Source organism: Notamacropus eugenii, chromosome 1 (assembly GCF_028372415.1).
Source record: "Notamacropus eugenii isolate mMacEug1 chromosome 1, mMacEug1.pri_v2, whole genome shotgun sequence".
Lineage (NCBI taxonomy): Eukaryota > Metazoa > Chordata > Mammalia > Diprotodontia > Macropodidae > Notamacropus > Notamacropus eugenii.
Genome location: NC_092872.1, coordinates 444815646 through 444836423, shown reverse-complemented (window position 1 = coordinate 444836423; position 20778 = coordinate 444815646). Strand labels below are relative to the sequence as shown.

The window sequence follows — 20778 nt, the reverse complement described above, 5'->3', positions numbered from 1 at the left end:
TCTTATTTTTTCCCTTCAAAGCAGTAAGAACAGTCACTGAGAAAATATAACATCTGGAATTCAATTGGAGCAAAGTCAGTTCTCTTGCTATTCAATTTATGAACTTGTTCTGAATGAAAAGAGTCCCTCCCAAATAATGCCAAATACTTAAGAAATTAATTTTCTCTACCAGGTTAGGATATATTTAGAAAAGCTGACTTTATTTCTAGTATAAGAACCATAAACAGAAAAAACAAAGATCTCTGTGAACAACATTTCTTGACTGATTTTGTTGTGATAAAGTCCCTTGAACATCATTTGACCTTTGGGATGTTAATGAAAATAGAAAGAGTTCACACACATCAGGATCATACCCCATTAACTTTTATACCATTAACATGCAAAAAGAGCTGCTAAACAAAAAAAATAACTTCATGTGGAAATGTATGACAAAATTAAAATCCTCTCGTGGTACTTCTCCCACCCAAATTATAGAAACTTAAGAGTTGGAAGGGACCCTAAAGGTCATTCCTTCAGTCCAAGGCCTAACATGTCTCATAAAAAAAGTGATTTTCCTCTAACAGAAAGCATTTCAAAATAAACACAACTCATTTCACTGTTTGATATCTCTGGTTATCTGGAAGTTTTTCTTATATTGAGCCTTATATTGTGCCCTTCCATAATTTCCAATTGTTGTCTCTAGTTCAGTTCTCTGAGTTCAGGCAGTTCTCCTGTTCATTTGTCCTTCCACAGGATTGCCTGCCATCTGTACAGCAGGGGCTACAGTCCCTTCCAGATCCTGGCTGCTCTTCTCCGGATTTGCTCTGGACTGAGTATTACACTGCAGACATGGTCTGCCTGAGAAAAAGCACAGTGACAATTACCATTTTTTAAATGCAGTTTGATCCTGTACCTGCATGAGGCGCTCCAACTGGTAAAATTTGCAATGCAAATCTTCAAAGTTTTGCTTGAAAAGTTCCCTGAGTCCATAGTCAAACATGATTTTGACCAGAACACTGAAAGCCTGTTCCTCAGGCATCTATTAAAGAAAAGATAAAACAAACAAGAAAACAGATTTTGCAGCAGTTTTTCTTCTTTTCAATATATGAAGCTCATGCCTCCATGTCCTCATCTGGATGACAGGAAGCAGAAAGGCAGAAAACAGAGATCTGCATTTACATTTCCTACCTTGTGTCAGATCTGACAAGAGAAAACAAGCCTCTCTTCTTTAAACTCAGCCAAAGAGGCAACATTAAACCCCAATGTTGTAAAGAGCTAGCACGATTTTGTTAATTCTGTTTTTTTGTGTGTGTTCATCTTGGGAATGAGCATAAGACATGGAAAATAGAATTTGTCATTTTAAAACTAATCAACTCAAAAGAATGTCAGGGCAAAAACGGACTTTGTATTTTCCATTTAAATTCTCATCTTTCATTTTATGGAGGGGAAATCGAGGTCTTGAAAACAGAACTGACTTGCTTAAGGCATATTTTATAGAGACTTAAAGAACTAAACAGGGCCAGTTGGGTAGCACAGTGACTAGAGCAGCGGCCCTGAGCTCAAAACCAACTTCAGACACTTGACACTTACTAGCTGTGTGACCCTGGGCAAGTTACTTAACTCTGACTGCCTCACCAAAAACCAAAAACCTAAAAAGAACAAAACAACATCAAAACTGGAACTAGAACCTCAGTCTCTGGATTCCTGATCTAGTATTTTTCCTTTTATGCTGAGCTGTCCCTTCTCACATCAAGTATCTAATCCACTGAAGCTTCCTTATTGTCAAAAACGTTAACTCTCCTCTCAACAAGAAAAGACATAACTAGCTAGAGATTGTTTGCCTTACTAATGAATGACAATTATACTGTAATTAAACTCCTATAAAAATTTTACTTGACTTTTTATAAATTATTTATTATTTATTTGTAAGCATTATTATTTATATATTAACATTAGCTATTAATGTAGCAATTAATATATTAATTATCAATATATTCTGTGTATTCTATATATAATATAAATATATCATAGAAAAATTCTATTATAATATAATTATTATTATACATTTATTAATATATTTTATATATGTAAATATTATATGAATACATTATATAAGTAATATACTAATATTATTTATATTTAATTTGTTATTATTATTATTTATAAATTGTTTATTATTATTTATAAATTGTTATTTAGGAATGGCAACATTTATATGAATACTCCAGAATGTGAATCGCTGATCATTAAACAAACACTTATTAAACATCTACAGTGCATGCTGTTCTTGGTGTGAATGGGAGGAGGTTCAAAACTTAGATAAGACAAACTCCCCAAGGTCAAGGAGCCATCAGGAAATACACAACATCACATGCCAAGTGCATTGTAAGAATCAAATGAGGACCCAGCGGATGCTTTTATTACAGAGGAACAGAATGAAGTGCCATACGAGGTAAAGCGGGAAGGCTGATGTGGAGGATTAGGGAAGAGTTTCTAGAGAGGTGGGATGTGAGTTACATTTCACAGGAAGGGTAGGAATGCCAAAGGCAGAGGAATGTGATATACTCTGCCTCAATAAACTCAGGAGAAAGAGTTGGCATCATTTTAAATGATGACACTACAAGAGAGCTAACAGCTTCCATACAGCCAACATGGCAAGCACCAGCATCCTCCCAGTGATTAAAACTCATACATTATGGTGGGGGAGTTAACTATCCACCTGTTTCATAAAGGGACCATGATTGCTGCATCTCTTATTTTAGGAAAAACTAATATGAAGCACAACGCTAAGAACAAATCAATCAAGATAATTTTGTGAAAACCCTGAAATCTGATGACAAATGTAAAGCTGGAAAGGGCAGGAAAGAGTACAAGACTGGGAGTCAGGTGAGCTGAGTTTGAATTCTGGCTCTTGCTACTTCCTAGGTGTATGTGTCCTTGGACAAGTCACTCTCTTTCAGTCTCAGTTACCTCTATTGTAAAACGAAGAGAATGGATAATATGAGCTCTAAGGTTTCTTCTAGTTCTAAATTTTATATTCTTAGAATTTCCTGTGCCTATAACTACTCTTTCCTTTTTTAAGTCTGTCAGAGGCTCTCAGTCATAAAGACAAAGTACAAACAGATTTCCTGGCTGCCTTACTTTTGCAGTACTCACAAAGTTCGTCTTATCGACATGGAAGTGATTATGTAAGTAAATTTTATGGAGAACTTTATTGATAGTGGTGTGAAACTGATACTGTTCACTTCTGCCAAATTCAAGAAAAAATCACATAGAAATACAAACCCAGACTAAGTTTATATGGGTACACTACGTCTGGTAAATTCAGCCTGGCATTCAAGGCCCCATGAAATCTGGCACCTCTCTACTTTTTCAGCTTCATCTAACACTACTCCCTATCATGAAGGTGACAATCTAGTTAAACTGGGTTGTTTTCTGCACCAGGATTTCCTACGTTTTTAATCATACGATTCCATGTCTAGAATATACTTCCCAACCCTCCAAAATCTTTTTCCTTTTGAAATCCTACTCATCTTTCAGGACCCAGATCAAATGTTGCTTCTTGCAGAAAGTCTTTCCTTGTCTTTCCTTTATCTTTGCAAGGTATTCTATACCATTCTTATGCTTTTATCATACCGTCTTTTACAGTACAACTGATGGCTAATTTTTGTACATGAGGGTATCATAATAGCTAATATTTATATAGCGTTCATTGTGCACCAGCAACTGCGTTAAGTGCTTTACAATCAATATCACGTTTGGTCTCGACAACAACAGTAGAAGGTAGGCGCTAAAACTCCACTTTATAAATGAAGAAGTGGAGGCCAAGAAGAGTAAAGTGACGTACTTAGGGTTACACAGCTAGTAAGTGTCTGAGGCTGGATTTGAACTCAGTGCTTCCTGATTCCAGGCCCAGTGCTCTAGCCACCTCACTGCATGTATTTTCTCCCTTTTGTTAGACTGTTAGCTCCATGAGGTCAGAAGGCTTAGCTACCTTTGCATCTCTTCCTGGACCTAACACAAGTTATCAAATGATCAATACTTAATAAATGGTTGTGAATGAAAGGGCTATGTGTTGGAATAGAGAAACTCTGGTCACCTACGTGCAGAAGTAACACAGCAGCAAGGAACGACTGGCCCTGGCAGTAGCCGATCTCTTCATCATATACAGAATATGCCTGGAAAAAGAACACAGATTTTAATATGCCCAATCACCCACATATCAAGGAAAGCAACTGGCCCTGCCTGTGAGCAATGCAGTTGGTTCAGGAGATTGGGAAGCAGGGGAAGGACACAGTGTCATCCTGCCCAGCTCAATCATCTCCTAGCCTGTCGGTTGGAGCTGGGAGGGCTCGGAAACATTGTCCAATCCAACAACCTCATTTTACAGATGAAGAAATTCAGCTGAGTCAGAAGAAAGGATTCATCACATCAGCATCAGACAGCTCATTAGATCTAGCATGGATCCTAGACCTATTCCTGCCCAGTTCACTGAGAGCCAATGAGCATCAAACACCATGCACCAGAGAGAGGGAGAAGCTTGGTAAAGCTGATTTCATTTTCTTCCTCTGACTGGTAGGAGGGGCACAGCCATACCTAAGACTCTCACAGTAATACATTTTTGATAAAGTGATTTTTTAAAAAAAATATTATATTTGAAGGTTTGACTGGCTGTCATTCCTATCTGTCTTCTCAGATCCTTTTCTTCTAAAGTACACAGACACCCAGCATTTCTCAGTGTTTTAGTCTTTGGCTTTTTTGGCCTTTTCAGCTACTTTTCAGGGCTTTATAAAAACAAAAAAATTTTTTTTTAGTTTTCATGTGTCAGCTCTACTACAAAGGAGAATTTCATATAGATTTGAGATGTTTTTTTCCTGTCTAATAAATTCATTTCTAAGGAGGCTTCCCTTTATCCCTTCCTGTTTATTTTTCCACTTATTCCTTATTAGGATCCTCCCAATTCCAATAAAGCAAACATATGAATATGTTTGGATTTTAGATCTCCCAGCATAAGATTCACTGTTCGATGACAGTGCTAATAAAATAAAATTAGTTTTAAGAAAAACTAGGTTTAAAAATTGGGTTAAGAAAAACCCACCTGAGTTTGAAAGTTTAACATGTGATTAAATTGCATACAAGTTTTTTTTTCTATTACATCTTAATTGTACTTCCAGAGGTTTGGATCCAATTTTTCATAATCCGGTTACATAAATTTAGGAATTATGTATTAAATACTTAACACTGAATTGCTCAAAAATCAAATGTCTGCCTCCAGATTTGTGCTCTGCAATTTAGAAGCACTTTTCTCACAACTGCACTAAAGTAATGTAATATAATCTCACACTCAGCTGCCAACTACTACCTGAGGCTTTTCCTGATCACCCTCTGTTAGTACTCTCTCCTCCTTGAAATGACTTAAAATTTTACTTCATATTTACTTACGTGCATCTATATTGTATTTTCCCTATAAAATGTGAATTCACTTAACGTAGGGCCTGTTTCATTTTTGTCTCTGTATTTCTAGCTAGCACTCTGTGCCTTACACCCAATGGATGCTCAATAAATGTGGAGTGAACTGAATTTGCTTTAGTTTGCCATGTATGAAGCCACTTGTTACGTGTCAGATGCTGAGTATACAAACATGAAAAATGGCAACAATCCTTGGCTTCAAGGTATTTACAATGCAACAGGAGAGATTAGATACTGAGTGTCTCACTCCAAATCCAGAATTTTTTCCCTACACAAAGTGGCCTTACTGATCAATCTGATGAGGTACAACAGGAGAAACTGAGTCTGTATGCTAACAAAAGACAATACAGATTCATGTGAAGCTTTAACGTTTTTATTTCTTTTTTGGTGAATTCTTAATAATTCTTTTTCTGGAAAAGTGGTCAAAGAATTGATAACTGTGTAAAGTACAAATTAGAGAAAAAAGAAGACTGGCTTAAAATAATTAGAAGAGAAGAATACGATAGAAATGATCATCTTAAGCATCTGATGAAGAGATTAAAAATAAAAGAAACTCTAGTTTGAATACCTGTAACACAACAATTAGTATCACACAATTCAGCACTTAAAAGGACCTGGATAAATTTTTTTATTATTTATTGAAATCCATCCCCTTCTTTCAAGGTTCAGACCAGGTGCTACCTTCTCCATGAAACCTTCCTTGACAGGAAAGTTCCTTTCCCTTCTCACCTTTTCCATAGTACTTTGCTTGGACATCTCCTGTGTGCTTATCAGTCAGTCAATAAATAAGCATTTATTAATTGCATACCAAATGCCAGGTACTGTGCTAAGTGTTGAAGGTTACAAAAATGGTAAAAGTCTTTGCTCTCAAGGAACTCGATCTAATGGAGAAGACAAAACATACAAACTATGTACAAACAAGTCATATGCAGGATAAATGGAAAATAATCAACAGAAAGAATGCATAAGGAGGATCTGAAAAGGCTTCCTGTAGAAGATGAAATTTTAGCTGGAATTTGAAGGAAGCCAGGAGGTGGAGATGATGAAGAACAATCTGGGCAGGAGGGACAGCTAGGGAAAATGCCTGGAGTCAGGAGATGGAATGTTTTATTTGAGGAACAAGAAGCCAGTGACACTGATGAACTGCAAAGTACATGGGGGCTGGGAGGTGGAGGAGATGTAAGGTGTAAGAAGACTAGAAAGGATGGGGGATGGGCAGGTTATGAAGAGCTGTGAGCACCAAAGAAAAAATTTTACATTTGATCCTTTAGGGATCCCTATAGGGACAGGGAACCACTGGAGTTTATTCAGTAGGGGAATGACATGGCTTTAGGATGACCTATGCCTTAGGAAGATCATGTTTTGACAGCTCATAAGAGGATGGACTGGAGTAGGGAAAGACTTGTAGCAGGCAGATCTGCTGGTTATTGCACAGTCCAGCCATGAGGTGATAAAGGCCTGCATCAAAGTGGTAGCAATGTCAAGAGAAGAGACAGAGGCGTATGTAAGAGATGTTTCAAGAGTAGAATAGACATGATTTATCAACAGACTGAATACGGGGGCAGGGATGAGGAATGAGGAGTTGAGGATGACAACTAGGTACACCTAAGTTGTGAGCCTTGGTAACTGGGAGGATAATGGTACTTTCAAGAGTAAGAGGGAAATCAGGAAGGGGGGAAGGTTTAGGAAGAAAGATGAACTCAGTTTTAATCATGTTAAGTTTAAGATAGGACATGCAATTTGAAATGTCCAATAGGCAAACAAGTGATGCAAGACTGAAAATCAGAAGAAGTTAGGGCTGAATAAGTAGATAATGAGAATCATCAGCAGAAAGATAATAATTGAATCCACATAAACAGATGAAGTCAGAATGGAAGAGAAGAGGGTCCAGGAAAAAACCCTCAGGGACATCCACAGTTTGTTGTTGTTCAGTTGTTTTCAGTCGTGTCTGACTCTTTGTGACCCCTTTTAGGGTTTTCTTGGCATAGATACTGGCGTGGTTTGCCATTTCCTTCTCCAGATCATTTTACAGATGAGGAAACTGAGGAAAACAGGGTTAAGTGACTTGCCCAGAGTCACACAGCTAGTAGATGTCTAAGGCCATATTTGAACTCAGGAAGATGAGTCTTACCAATTCCAATCCCATGCTCTATCCACTGTGCCACCTAGTTTGCCCTAACATCGATGGCTAGTGGGTGCAAACTGAATCAAAAGCCAGCAAAAGACTGAGAAAGAGCGGTGAAGTAGGAAGAAGCAGCACTAGGAGAGCATAATGTCATGAAAACCTAGAGAGAAGAAAGTATTACAAGAAATTGAATGAGTGTCAAAGAGAATGAGAATCAAGAAAAGATCACTAGATCTGGCATTTAAGAAAGCATCAGAAACTTTGGAAACAGCAATTTTGGTGGAATGATGAGGTCAGAAGTCAGACTGTTGAGAGTTAAGAGAAAAGTGAGAGGAGAATAAGTGGAGGCATCTTTGTAGATGGCCTCCTAAAGTAGTTTAGCCACAAAAAAGGAGAAATATGGGATAACAGTTAATGGAGATAGGTCAAGTGTGGGGTTTCTGAGGATGGGAGAGACAAGGGGATGTTTGTAAATAAAAAAGCAGACAGCAGACATGGAGACTGATGGAAGAAAAGTGTGAAAGTGAGGATAATGTGCTGGAGAATATGAGATGGAATGAGATTAATGGTATATAAAGAGGGATCTGCCTTGGGAAGGAGAAGGGCTAACTCTTCATGAGAGATGGGAGTAAAGGAGGAGATGGTGGCAGAAGGCATCTAGGTGACGTGAGATGAGGAGTTGATATTTTTCCTGGCTGCTCCACAGTGACTAAGTATATAGAAGATGTCCACTAATGGCTTGCTAACTAACTGAAAAAAAGAATAATAAAGCACCAAAATGCAATCTCTGGTTGCAGGAACACTGAAAACCTCTCCTCTGTTCCCAGCCTTACATGTTTCAGGAAATAGGTTTGAATGTAAAGTACAGAGTATAAAACTCATTGTAACAAAAGTGGGTAATGTGCCCCAAACTCTTAACAAATTGTTACAATTTAATACACTATTATCCCATTTCACTGCATTTGATATTTTATAGAAATAAACATTTACTGCCATTTGCATTTATACTTATTTATTTACATTTTGTAAAGATCTATGTTTATTTGTCTCCCCCATTAGACTGTAAGTTCCTTGAGTGCAGAGAATGTTTTTACTCCTTTTTGCATCTTTAGCACTTACCACAAAGCCTAGCACATAATAAAGACTCAATAAATGATTTTTGATTGATTTACCACATCTTGGGTGAAGGTGCTAAATGAACACACCTAGAGAGACAATAATCATTTCAAAAGAGTTCATAACCTTTCAATAAAAATGAAGCTTCTGAGATATAAAATATTTCTTAAGAATTCATCATCTATCGGAAAAAGCTCTGGATGTTGATTAAGAGAGAGGGCTTTGAATATCCATTATGTTACTTAAAAATTGTCTTACCTGGGGCAATAAATGAATAAAAAAAATCATTTATATAGTGTTTACCAGGGGCTAGCTAGCACTGTGCTAAGTTCAGGGGACACAAATACAAAAGAAGCTGACATTCTAACAGGGGAAGACAACATGAATAAGGGAGTGGTGTCCAGGGAAGGGCATTTGGGTTTGGAAAGTGACAAGGATGGTGGGTGGACTCACAGATTGACAGATATATCCTCATATCCTGTCTAGTGACAGTGGCAGTGTGGACTGGATTGTGATTTCAGAACTGTGAGGGGTTGGGAGGCATGAAGTGAAGCCGGCAGCAGAAAGCCTAGCTGTGGTGGACCATGTGAGGCACTCATCAATCACACCTTCATATTGTCACTTCACCTTGCTAAGCCTCAGTTTCCTCATCTGAAGAGGTGATGGACTTGATGATCCCTAAGATCTCTTTCTGCTTTAAATTTTTTGAAATTAATTCAGGAAGATTTCTAAATGTAGAAGTGGAGCAGAAAACAACTTGAACCCTGAAATGCTCTAGTCGGACAAAGTATTTAGATCATAGAGGAGAAAAATGACAATTTGCTAGTAATCTCTGGTATTTAAAAAGTAGTTTAAACAGATATTCCTCTTGTCTTTGCTTCCACTGCTACTTAAAGATTCATAATTAAAATCAAGAACCATATCCAAAGAGCTGGCTCCTTATTACTGAGATCCTTTACCACAATTTGGGCTGTGATTTCTCAAAACTTATTACGAAACTGAGGTACCAATTTGGAAGTACCTTTGATTTCAAACCCACTAAAAAAACAAAAAACAAAAACAAAAAAAACTTTGTTTACCTTGCATATTTTATATAAGGAATCTTGGCCATCTCCTCCTGTGTCCTTAAAGTAATCATGAGCCGGGAATGTACGGTTAATATCCCTAGTGATAGCACTGTCCTGGGGAGATTCCTATGGAAATACAAAACAGAAAAAGTTTTCATTATTAAGCAGTCAAATGGTATGGTTTGCAAATTGCTAATTTGCGGGCCTTATCTCTCTGAGGTTGCTTCGTGTTGATGGGGTGCTTGGGTGCATGTGCTTGGACCCCAATTCTAAAATCACATTTCTCTTTAAAAAGCACATTTATCCCTAGCCTCATAATACCATCCCATGGAGTTTCTCCCCAGCCCAAGTACACAGTCTGCCCTAGCAAAACTTTCATCTCTTTTCCTGATACAGTAGCCCAGCTGCACTCATAGAATTTATTAGTCTGAACCAGCTGTGTACTGGCTGAATGGGCTGTGTACTGGGTCATAACAACATTACTACTCACCGACCAATCATATGTATCCCAGACTTAGACATACGTATACTCCCTTACATTTATCTTGTCTAACAAGACACTGATGAGAGCACCCTGGTATTCCTTAGTCAGTCCTGACCTCTAGTTGACTTAGTGACATTTCAGGCCTAAAACCATACCTCCATGTAGTCCCACCTTGGGCTATTTCTGGATGAACTCTAGGTAAAATACCTGTACAGTAGATACCAAAAGGGCATGTTCCTTTAAGAACTAATCACTTCTTAGCTACTCCCTAATCCCATCCTGAATCACCTAATTAGCATATCTGGCACATATTTTACTATAGAATATCCTATATAAACTTTAGCTGTACCCTTCTAAGGTTGCAGGTTCCCTAAGAACTCTTGACCGCTGAAAAGCATAATAAATCTTTACCTTGACCTCAAGAATGCTTGAGTCTGCGAATTCATTCCAGGAAACCTGCCCCTGTAGTCTGGTCTTTGCGGGGATCTCACTCCATCCCTCTTCCAACCCTCATCAACGGAACTGTTTTTTCATCAGTATGGGTACCCCCACCATAATCCCTCTACAACTTGGTAAATGCAGAGATGAAGTGGATGAAAAATTTATCAACCTATGGTCCTCTTGGCTTGTGAATGTCCAAATGTAGCTAGGTTGGTCATTGGACTACCCATCATTAGTCCCTTTACGGTTTTCCATCTTAGCAAGACACTTAGAGCTTACACTCTATTGGCATAGAATTCTATGTCTATTAGGATGGGGTATTAGAGTCCTTTAAGTGAAGGACTATGACAAATAATTTACAGCCAGCGTCCTGTCTGAGAGCTCTAGAATCAGCAGAAGTTGTGATAGACCAACCCTTTCACCAAAACAGCATTAATGCCTGTCCTGCCCAATACTGTACCATGTCTCATATCCCCACAGCAAAAAACTGCTGTTTCTAAAAAAGAAAAGGACTGGTGACCTTTTGGTTTGCATGAGGGAAAAGGAGCTTTCCAAAACAAATTTCCCATAGGAATTAACCTAACCTAATGTCTCAAGGGAAGAGGTGAACAGTCAGCATATTCATGTCAGAAAAGGTTTGTTCTCCCTTACTGCTTGTGACTGCCAAGAAAGTGGAGTGGGGGTGGAGAGGCTGGGCAATTGGTTCCACAGAGGCTTAAATGACCCCTTGGCACAAGGCCCATATACCAAAGCTTGTACATGGGAAGGATGACTCTTGAGTGTCCTAAAGGCAAACATGGTAAAAATGAAGATCTGCTCACAGATAGCAGTCTGCTTACTGTGGAAACTGAAGTGCTAAATGCCAGAGGGACTCAGCCAAACAGGATACGGGAAAAGATTAAGATGAAATTTTCCTGTTTTGGTCAAGGAGTGAAACTCCAGGGAGGGTTAGCTATCCTCACCCCAATTTTAACTGAAGTGTAACAAATATCAGTATCCATCTCTCCATAAGATTTACTGGGCATCTTAGTAGCTTCAACATTTGTTCCTTTATGTAGTTTATGTATGTGTATATGTACGCATACATGTATGTATCTATCTAGTCACATGTTAAGTGCCTACTGAAGCTCAGCAGATTGTTTTGCAATCTCTCTGAAAAGACCACAAAATTTATCTTCCCTTATAACTTCATTCTATAGTCAAAATGAAACCCAAAAGCCTGTTCCAACATGAACTGACTTCACATTATTCTTAGCTTATTCATCTGTAAAACACAGATAAGACTAGGAATATTTGCCTCACAATGTTATGAGGAAAATGATTTGTAAACTTTAAAGGGTTAAGGTAGGGTGATGCTTTCCTCTGGCTTCTCTAGGAATGTTCTTGTAGGCTCAGAAATAATTTACAGGTGGGTTAGTGTAAAACACTATGGGATTTCCTTTCAGTATAATCTAAACTGATGGATGCAAAGGGAAGGCAAGCTGAGAAAAATCTGTAAAAGTGTTAATTTTCCCATGTTTATCTTCAAGGTTATTTTGAATATCATCTTACAAATGCTTTCTTTACATCTGACTCTTGGTATAACTGTGGTAAATACACATTTAGAAGCAGGAGGGTGAAGAGAGAAGCAACACGATACAACAAAACAAATGCTAGACTTGGAGGCAAAAAGACCTGGCTTTGAGCTCTGGATGTTTTTAGTTACTAGTTTATGATCTTGGACAAGTTATTTAACCAATCAAGATTTACGTCTCCTTATCTGTAAAGCGGGAATAATACCAATTTAACACAATGATACAAAATGGCACTTAAAGAACAGGGAGAAAAAGGTCTTCAGAAGTACACCTATTTAAGACTGTTAGCTATTTTAAAAAAAACATAAAAAAAATTAATGCCATGGGTAACATACTTTATTCAGCCAGGCCATAAAGCAAACAAATGGAATACATAAATTTTAACTAACTTTAACTGACACACAGGGAGATAGGATAAGAACAAAGAGATGAGAGAAAACAGTAATACTTAACAACCTACTCTTCCCATAAGAAATTTAATGTCTTTGACTCTTATGTACCATATGACCAAGAAGTTAAAGACTCCCCCAAATCCCTTACTGTAATTCATCATGTTTTCAGCATGCTGTTATATAGCACTTTATACTCCCTGTAGTCATTTATTGTATTCTGATATGAATTTTATTTATGTCCTACCTCCATTATATTGTTATCCTTTTAAGGGTAGGGACTGAGTCTTATTTATCTCTGTATTGCCCTGAATTTCTAATATATGAAACCCCGAACTTGTAAGCTGTTAAATAAATGTTTGTTGAATGAATGAACATTTATTAAGCACAAGGCACTGTGCAAACAATGATGAAAATGACAACTTCTGACTTCAAGAATCATTCTAAGTGCAAAGGCACAGCTAAACAGGGAGGCATGAGAGACTGAGGAAGGAGGGATCACTTGTAGATGGAAGTTCACAGAAATCTTTATATAGGAGAGCAACATTTCAAGTTGAAGCTCAAAGGAAGGAAAGGATTTCTAACCAACACTGAGATGTTCATTCAAGGCCTATGCAAATGTACAAAGAGGGAGAAAGGTCAGAATGAGATCAGGGAACCACAAAGTAGTACAGTCTGGCTGGAATAACTTCCCTAGGTCGAGGGTTTCACCATCTTTCTGTAGGGTACGTTTGTAACTTCAGTCATCTTCAAGTCTTTATTTTATCTCACCCTACATATCCAGTCAGTTGTCAAATACTGTCAAGTCAACTTCTACAACTTCCCATCTGTTCCCTTCTCCCTCCTCACACAGCCACCACCCTAGCTTTGTTCCTTTTCACCTTCTGCATCACCCCTACCTCTTAAGGTCAGCTCAAGTGCCACTTTCTACATGAATCTTTCCTATCTTCCCTCTTGGTCCCCATGGGCCACTACTGCTTCCCTCCCTCAACAACAATTATCTTTATTATTTACTTATTGGTGTACATATTTCCTCAGATAAAACATGAGTGCCTTGTCAATTTTACCTCTGGTAGGGTCTAGCACAAGGTCTGGAACACTGCAGGTGCTTAACAAATGGTTATTTAAAACTAGACTGTATAAATGTGGGAAATATAAACAAGCTTGTAATCTTCTTTGGGTCAAGGATTATCTTTTCAACTGGGTTCTAGTTATACCATTTGGGAAATACTGGGATTCTCCAAAATCCTTTTCACCTCTTTCATTCCCAGTTATAATATATTCTTTCTACATAGTCCTGCTCATATGGAACTTATAGTCTAAGAGTATCAGCACTAATATTTCAACTCTGAGTGAAGTTAAAGATAAAACTGGTTGTGCCCACATAGGAAGGGCAACAAAGCTTATACTCTGATCATACTGTTCAAATAATATCTAGTCCACTATTTTCACTGTGTCCTGTTCCTGATGTCTCTTTTGTGTGCATAACACAACAGAGAGGAACAGAGAGGTTCGCTTGTTTCCTGGTGCTCTACTTCACATCTGTTAAGGCTGCTGGTAAACACTTTGTGCAGGGAAAAATCTAAGGAAATGATAAAGTTAGGACCATGTTTGTTCTTCCCCTAATCCTGGCTCTGAAAGATGCCTGGTTAGTACAAACCCTTGCAGCCCCACATTGTGTAACCTTTTTTTCTTGTGGGCTATTTTTATCCCTTGCTGTGAGAATTGGCCTGCTGGGTAACTTCTCAGCATTAGCAGGGCACTGGGAACAGGAGGAAACCCTTTTGAATACACACCCTTCCATAAACTCAGGCTGAAAAACAGAAAGCTAAGAATGGCAGGAAGAAAAAGGAAGTAAGACTCAAAGAAAAAGCAGTGGAGGAATGCCATGAGAAATAAGCCAGTCTTGGAAAGAATAGCTCTCCTAGAACAGCCTGTGGCTGAAATGACAAAGATCCCTTTTCTCATGATTCCTATATACATGCATTCAGTGTGATCATGTAATAATAAAAACAAAACCAAATTTTACTGAACTATACCTATCACAGCACTAAAACACCAGGATGGTTTTCTTTGCTCCATTTCATTCTCTAACCTAAAACAAAACTAGAATATTAAAATAAAGAAAAAGAATGGAATAGGAGTTTAAAAGGTGCCATGCTTAGTAGGCAACGGATGTGAACGAGAAACTTCTGAAGTGAAATGTTCTTTCAGGAGAGAAGACCATGAACATGGTCCAAGCGGACAGAGGACTGGACTAGAATCAAAAGATCCGGGGTCCAGTTCTACCTCTCTTGTGGTCTGTGTGACCTTGAACAAACCACAAAAGCCTTTCTTTGTGTTTCAGTTTTCTCATCTGATTCAGAAGTGTTTTTCTCTAAGGTTTCTTATAGATTTGATATACCAACGTTCTATCCTACAGTCCCCTGCAGCTCTGTCATTTATTCTACCTGAGTCCTTATTACCTATGTCCTAAAGTTTCTTCCAGCTTTGAAATTTTACATTCTGCTAAGTTCTATTAAAAGATCTATTTCAGCACTGCAATTCTGTGGCTTTACCCTATGTCAGTGAATAGTGTTATAAATACAATAAGTAAAAAACATATGTAGTTCCTGGTGTATAAAGAGCTTAAAATTATAGTTTTTATAGCAGGTTACAATTTGGAAAGTTCAGAGATGGGCTGGATGAAATGGGAGCTTAGGTAGCTTCTGATACTGTCATTCTGTGAGTTAGGCAATGTAAATGCTATGATCCCTGGTCAAAGAAAACTGAGTTAACATTAAGCAAGGTAAATTGAGTTAACTGATGCCATAAGACAGGTAGCAGAGCTGAGATTCAACTCTGAGTCTTCTAATTACAAGTAGAGGATTCTACCCATTGTCCCATTCAAGAACCTCCTTCATTTCATTTCAAGAACTACATATGATATTGAATTCCTTTAGAGTAAACAAAATTAGCCATTTTAAAAAGTGCAGGTAGGTAGTATCCAGTGATAAGTAAGGGCTGGACCTAGATTTAGGAGGATATGAATTATTTTTAACTGAGCTTTTATTTTTAATCCCTTGGTTCAGAATCATAGAATCTCAGACTTAGAACAAACCTCAAAGGCTATCTATCACAACCCACATTTAAGCAAAAATTCCTTCAATACCACATAGGACATGGGTGTCTGGATTCCATAAGCAGAATTTCCTGAGACTGCTCTGGGTCCCTGATTTGAATAGTACATGTCATTCCATGGCCACCCACCACTCCCTCTAGCATTCTCCTTCCCATTCCCCAGAGTATCTCTTCCCCTCCCTTTCCATTCTTCTTTTAATCATCAAGATATAACAGAACCACTCTTAGGACTTCTCTCTAATTAGATTCTCTCTAGGACCCCTGATGATGATAAGGTTCAGTGGGGACAATTATCAATTTCCCATATTATAATGTAAGCAGTTTATCTTTTTTGAGTCCTTGATCAATGTTCATTTCATATTTGCCATTTTATGTTTCTCTTAACTCCTAGGTTTGAAGTTCATGCTTGGAAGTCCTTTGTTCCATTAAAAATCCATTTTCCCCTGTAGGATTATTTTCAGTTTTGCTAGGTAAGTTATTCTTGGCTGTAATGTTTAGCTTTCTGGAATATCATATTCCAAGCTCTCTACTCCTTTACTGTGGTGCTGCTAAATCATAGGTGATCCTGACTGTGATTCCTCACTACTTCACTTTTTCTTGGCTTTTGCAGCATTTTCTCTTTGAGTGGAAAGTGCTGGATTTTGACTGTAACGTTCTTAGGAATTTTCATTCGGGAGTTTCTTTCAGGAGATGAATGGATTTTTCCTTTTTTACTTTGCCCTTTGGTTCTAAGATATCTGGGCAGCTTTCTTATTTTTTGAAATATGAGGTTTAGGTGTTTTTTCTTGATTATGGCTTTCAGGTAGCCCTGCAAGTTTTTTGAGATTAAATTTTTAAAAAGTATTTTTATTTCATTAAATATTTCCCAGGTACATGTAAAGCTCTTTTTAACAACCATTTTTAAAAATTTTGAATTTCAAATTCTTTCCCTCCCCATCACCTCTTCTCCCTCCTTGAGAAGGCAAGCAATTTGATATCAATAATACATGTGAAATCATTCAAAACACATTTCCATATCATCCATGTTGCAAAAATAAAAAATAAAAAAAATACACACAAAAAAAAAGTAAAGAAAAAAGTAGAAAAGTATACTTTGGTCTGCAATTAGAGTCCATCAGCTCTCACGGCTCCTTTGGAATTGTCCTGGATCACTGTCCTGGTTAAGAATAGCCAAACCTTCCACAGTTGATCATTATATAATATTGCTGTTACTGTGTACAATGTTTTCCTGGTTTTGCTCACTTCACTTTGCTTATGTTCATATAAGTCTTCTCAGGTTTTTCTGAAATCACCCTGCTCATCATTTCTTATAAGCACAATAGTATTCCATCATAATCACATACCACTGCTGTTCCCCAGTTGAGGAGTATCCCCTCAGTTTCCAATTCTTTGCCATTGCTGCTATAAATATTTTTTTGTACAAATAAGTCCTTTTCTCTTTTCTTTGATTTCTTTGGGATACAGATCTAACAGTGGCACTGCTGGATCAAAGGGTATGCACAGTTTTATTTATTCTTTGGGTGCAGTTACAAATTGTTCTCCAGAATGATTAGTCCAGTGATTCTTAAACGATCTCTCCTCTGTTTTTCAGGTCACTTGTTTTTGCTATGAGTCATTTTTTAAAAAAAATTATTTAACTTTGTTTTAATATTTATTATTGTCACATGGAGTCACTAGCTTCCATTTGGTCGATATTAATTTTCAGAGAGTTTGTTACTTGGGCAAAATTTTGTACCTCTAGTCTGAGCTGATAATCCCTTTTCCAATTCTTTTATCTATAATTCTGGCTTTTCATCCAAATTTTTTACTCCAACATTCTTATCTCATTTATAAAAACTGGTAAAACTATCAAAAAACCTTGTTTCATCTCTTCTGGGAATTTTAACTGAATTTGTGCCCATGCTTGGTCTTTCTCTGAGACTTTGCTTGGAGATGTTTTGGAGTCATTCTCTTCTGAGTTTGTGTCTTAGGCATTTCTATCATCATAAAGAGCGTTTAATGGTGAGATTCTTTTTCATCTGTTCATTCTTCTAGCCTACTTCCTGCCTTTGGATTTCATGTTAGGGCCTTCTGGAGGGAATGTCTGGAGTGATCTTAATGCTGTAGTACTGAATATTTTGTTACTCTAAAATTGTAGGAGTGGCTCAGGCTGGGGATCTGAAAGTTTTTAGCTCTTTCAAAGTGGTCTGATTAAGTACAGTCTGATGGTTGCTCCCCTGACCTGAGCTCTGCAGGTTAGGACTGAGCAACAAGATGGTGGGGTTGCCTTGTCTGGACTTTGAGTAGACTGTCATTTGACCAAGACACTATGAGGCACTTGGAAAACTCTGTTCTGAGAAATCGAACCATAGGTTTTCCTTTGCTCTGGCATTCCTATACTAGTTATTTCTTTGTAGGCTTCAGAATGGAGTGAAACTGAGACCCTACTCTGCTTTCTAGGGCCAAAGCCACACAGTTACTGCTAGCTTCTGAACTTTCTCCTTGCTTGGTACAAACACTAGGGCACTCAACTGCTCTACCTCCTCGAACGTCCCTGCTTGGCACAAGTCCCCTCCTTATTTTGCCCTGGATCTCTGACCTAGAACTGGGTCAGTGTTATTACGTGGCACATGGTCCTGTACCTTACACATGTTAAAGCCCCTCTGTGCTGGATCTGGGACCGATTCTCACTCTTCCTCGCAATGGGATCCTCGTTCCTAGCCAGACTCTATCACCACTATCTGCAGACCTCTGTCTGTCTTGCTATGAGAACCTGGGCTGGAAAAACTACTTACAGTACTGTGGCTTTTTTCTTGGCTCTCATGATGAAGATCTGGTCTCATGTTTTCCAAATTTTTTTGAAGAAATTGGATTGTTAAGGAGGGGGAGTTCAATGCACTTCTTTCTGCTATTTGGTCATGTTGGCTCAGACTTCATATCTTAATGGAAGACCTGAATAGGAATCTTGATTAGGAAGAGGTCACATGGTCAGAATTGTGCTTCTGGAAGATCGTTTTGCCAGATGAATAGTAACGACCTTCATCTTCTTATTGTGCATTATTTTGCTCCATATGCTCTGTGGTCCAGCCAAATTGGCTTTGCTATTCTTCATAGAAAAAACTCCATCTTCCATATATCTTTGCAATGGCCATCCCCAGTATTTAGAATACACTCCCTTTTAAACTCTGTCTTTTATTGTTGTTCAGTCATTTCAGTTGTATCTGACCCTTTGTGACCTCATTTGGGGTTTTCTTGGCAAAGTGATTTGCCCTTTCCTTCTCCAACTCATTTTACAGATAAGGAAACTAAGATAAACAGGGCTATGTGCCTTGCCCAGTGTCATATAACTAGTAAGTATCTGAAGCCAGACTTGAACTCAAAAAGTTGAGTCTTTCTGACTCTAGGCCCAGGGTTCTATGCACTACGGCACTATCTAGCTGCCTCTGACTTCAGAATTCTTAATTGCCTTCAAGGCTTAGCTCAAAGGCTATCTTCTATATGAGGCCTTTCCTAACATCTCCAAGTAGGAGTACCTTATCATATCCCTCAGTTATCTTGCATATATTTTGTCTATACCTACTGCATATACATATACATGTTACCTCCTGGCCTGACTCTAAGCTCCCTGGGGTAGGAATTGTTTTCCCTTTTGTCTTTGTATCTCTAGTATCTGGCACACAAGGATGACTTACTACTAAATGCCTACTGAATGAGGGAAGAAGTATTATTCTCATTTTACAAATAAGGAAACTAAAGTTTAGGGAGGTAAAGTGGCTTGTCTGAGGTCCATAACCGGGTGTGTGCCTGGGCCCTGGGCCCAGACCTTTGGCCTCTAACTCCAGTACTCTTTTTACTATCTAGTGCTGTCTCTAATAGCATATTTATAACTTCGGCAGTGAGGTTAAAGGTTTTGCCTTTGTATATTTTGATATCTGGTACTCAGGCCTGCCATAAGGCATCATCTTATTAAGAGTGGTAACAATGAATTTATATCATGTTCAATTTAAATGTTGACTGTACATGATATTGAGTAGTAGAGAGAAAATGGGCTTGGAGTTAAGTGATCTGGGCCTGAGTTCTGGTTTGGACACTCACTGACTGTGCGAACATGACCAGGTTACACCCTAATTTTCAGTTTCCTCACTGATAACTGGGATAGTAATCATTACAGTGTCTTTTCCAGGAAACCCTCTCCTGTGAGGTTAGCACTCTGTCACTCTGAAAAGTGCTGGAGCAAAGGAGTTATTAAAGAGTCTGAAACAAAATAGGTGACCATCAATTGGAGAATAGCCAAAAATACAATGTTATATGAAAGTAATAGATTATTACTATTATGTAAGAAATAATGAAAATAGGGAATCCAGAGAAACATGGGAAGATTTGTGTGAAGAGATATAGAGTGCAAAAAACGAAAATAAAAATGTATGCAATGGTAAGACAAACGAATTTATCACAAAGAGGAAGCTAAATGCTGAGCAAATAAAAAACTACTGATGGTCTCAGAGAATGGATGATGAAACACACTGCCTTCTCCCCTCCCAGGAGAGAGGCAGGGGACTTCGAAGAATGAATTGACAGGTGTTCGCTGCAGTGGATATTTTTTACTTATTGTTTTTCTCTGTTACAATGAAAGATTCTACCTGGAGGTGAGAAAAAAGACTTTTTCTATTGACAAAATGTGATGTAAAGACAAAACGCATCAATAACTTATTTTAAAAAAAGGCAGCTGTTCCCATTATTGCTTGTGGGACAGCGTGAGAGAGTAGAAAGAGAGGAAAAATTAGAGCCACACAATCTGAACCTGATTCCTGTCTCTGAAACTTGTGAAATTCACTTAATTCTTCTCTTGCTCACACTTGTCTGAGTTTCCTGATCTGTAAAAAAGAGAGACTTAGACAAGATGTACTACTTCTAAGATCTGTTCCATCCCTAAACTTATGACACTATAACAAATCAATAAGAATTGATGAAGTACCTATTATGACCAGGTACCACGCTAGTTGCTGTGGATAAAAAAACAAAAATGAAATTATCC

General features: G+C 38.0%; 1 protein-coding gene across 4 annotated transcripts in view; it reads right to left on the bottom strand.

Moving 5' to 3' along the window:
- The window catches only part of RABGAP1 (RAB GTPase activating protein 1), a 217273-nt gene that overhangs the window by 34020 nt on the left and 162475 nt on the right, over positions 1–20778 (bottom strand). For all 4 annotated transcript variants that reach the window (XM_072631849.1, XM_072631850.1, XM_072631848.1 and 1 more), the window contains exons 14-16: positions 9769–9882; positions 4083–4157; positions 893–1018 (exon numbers count right to left, since the gene is read on the bottom strand). In XM_072631849.1, the coding sequence (XP_072487950.1) occupies positions 893–1018; positions 4083–4157; positions 9769–9882 (315 nt within the window). The remainder of the gene's footprint in view (positions 1–892; positions 1019–4082; positions 4158–9768; positions 9883–20778) is intronic.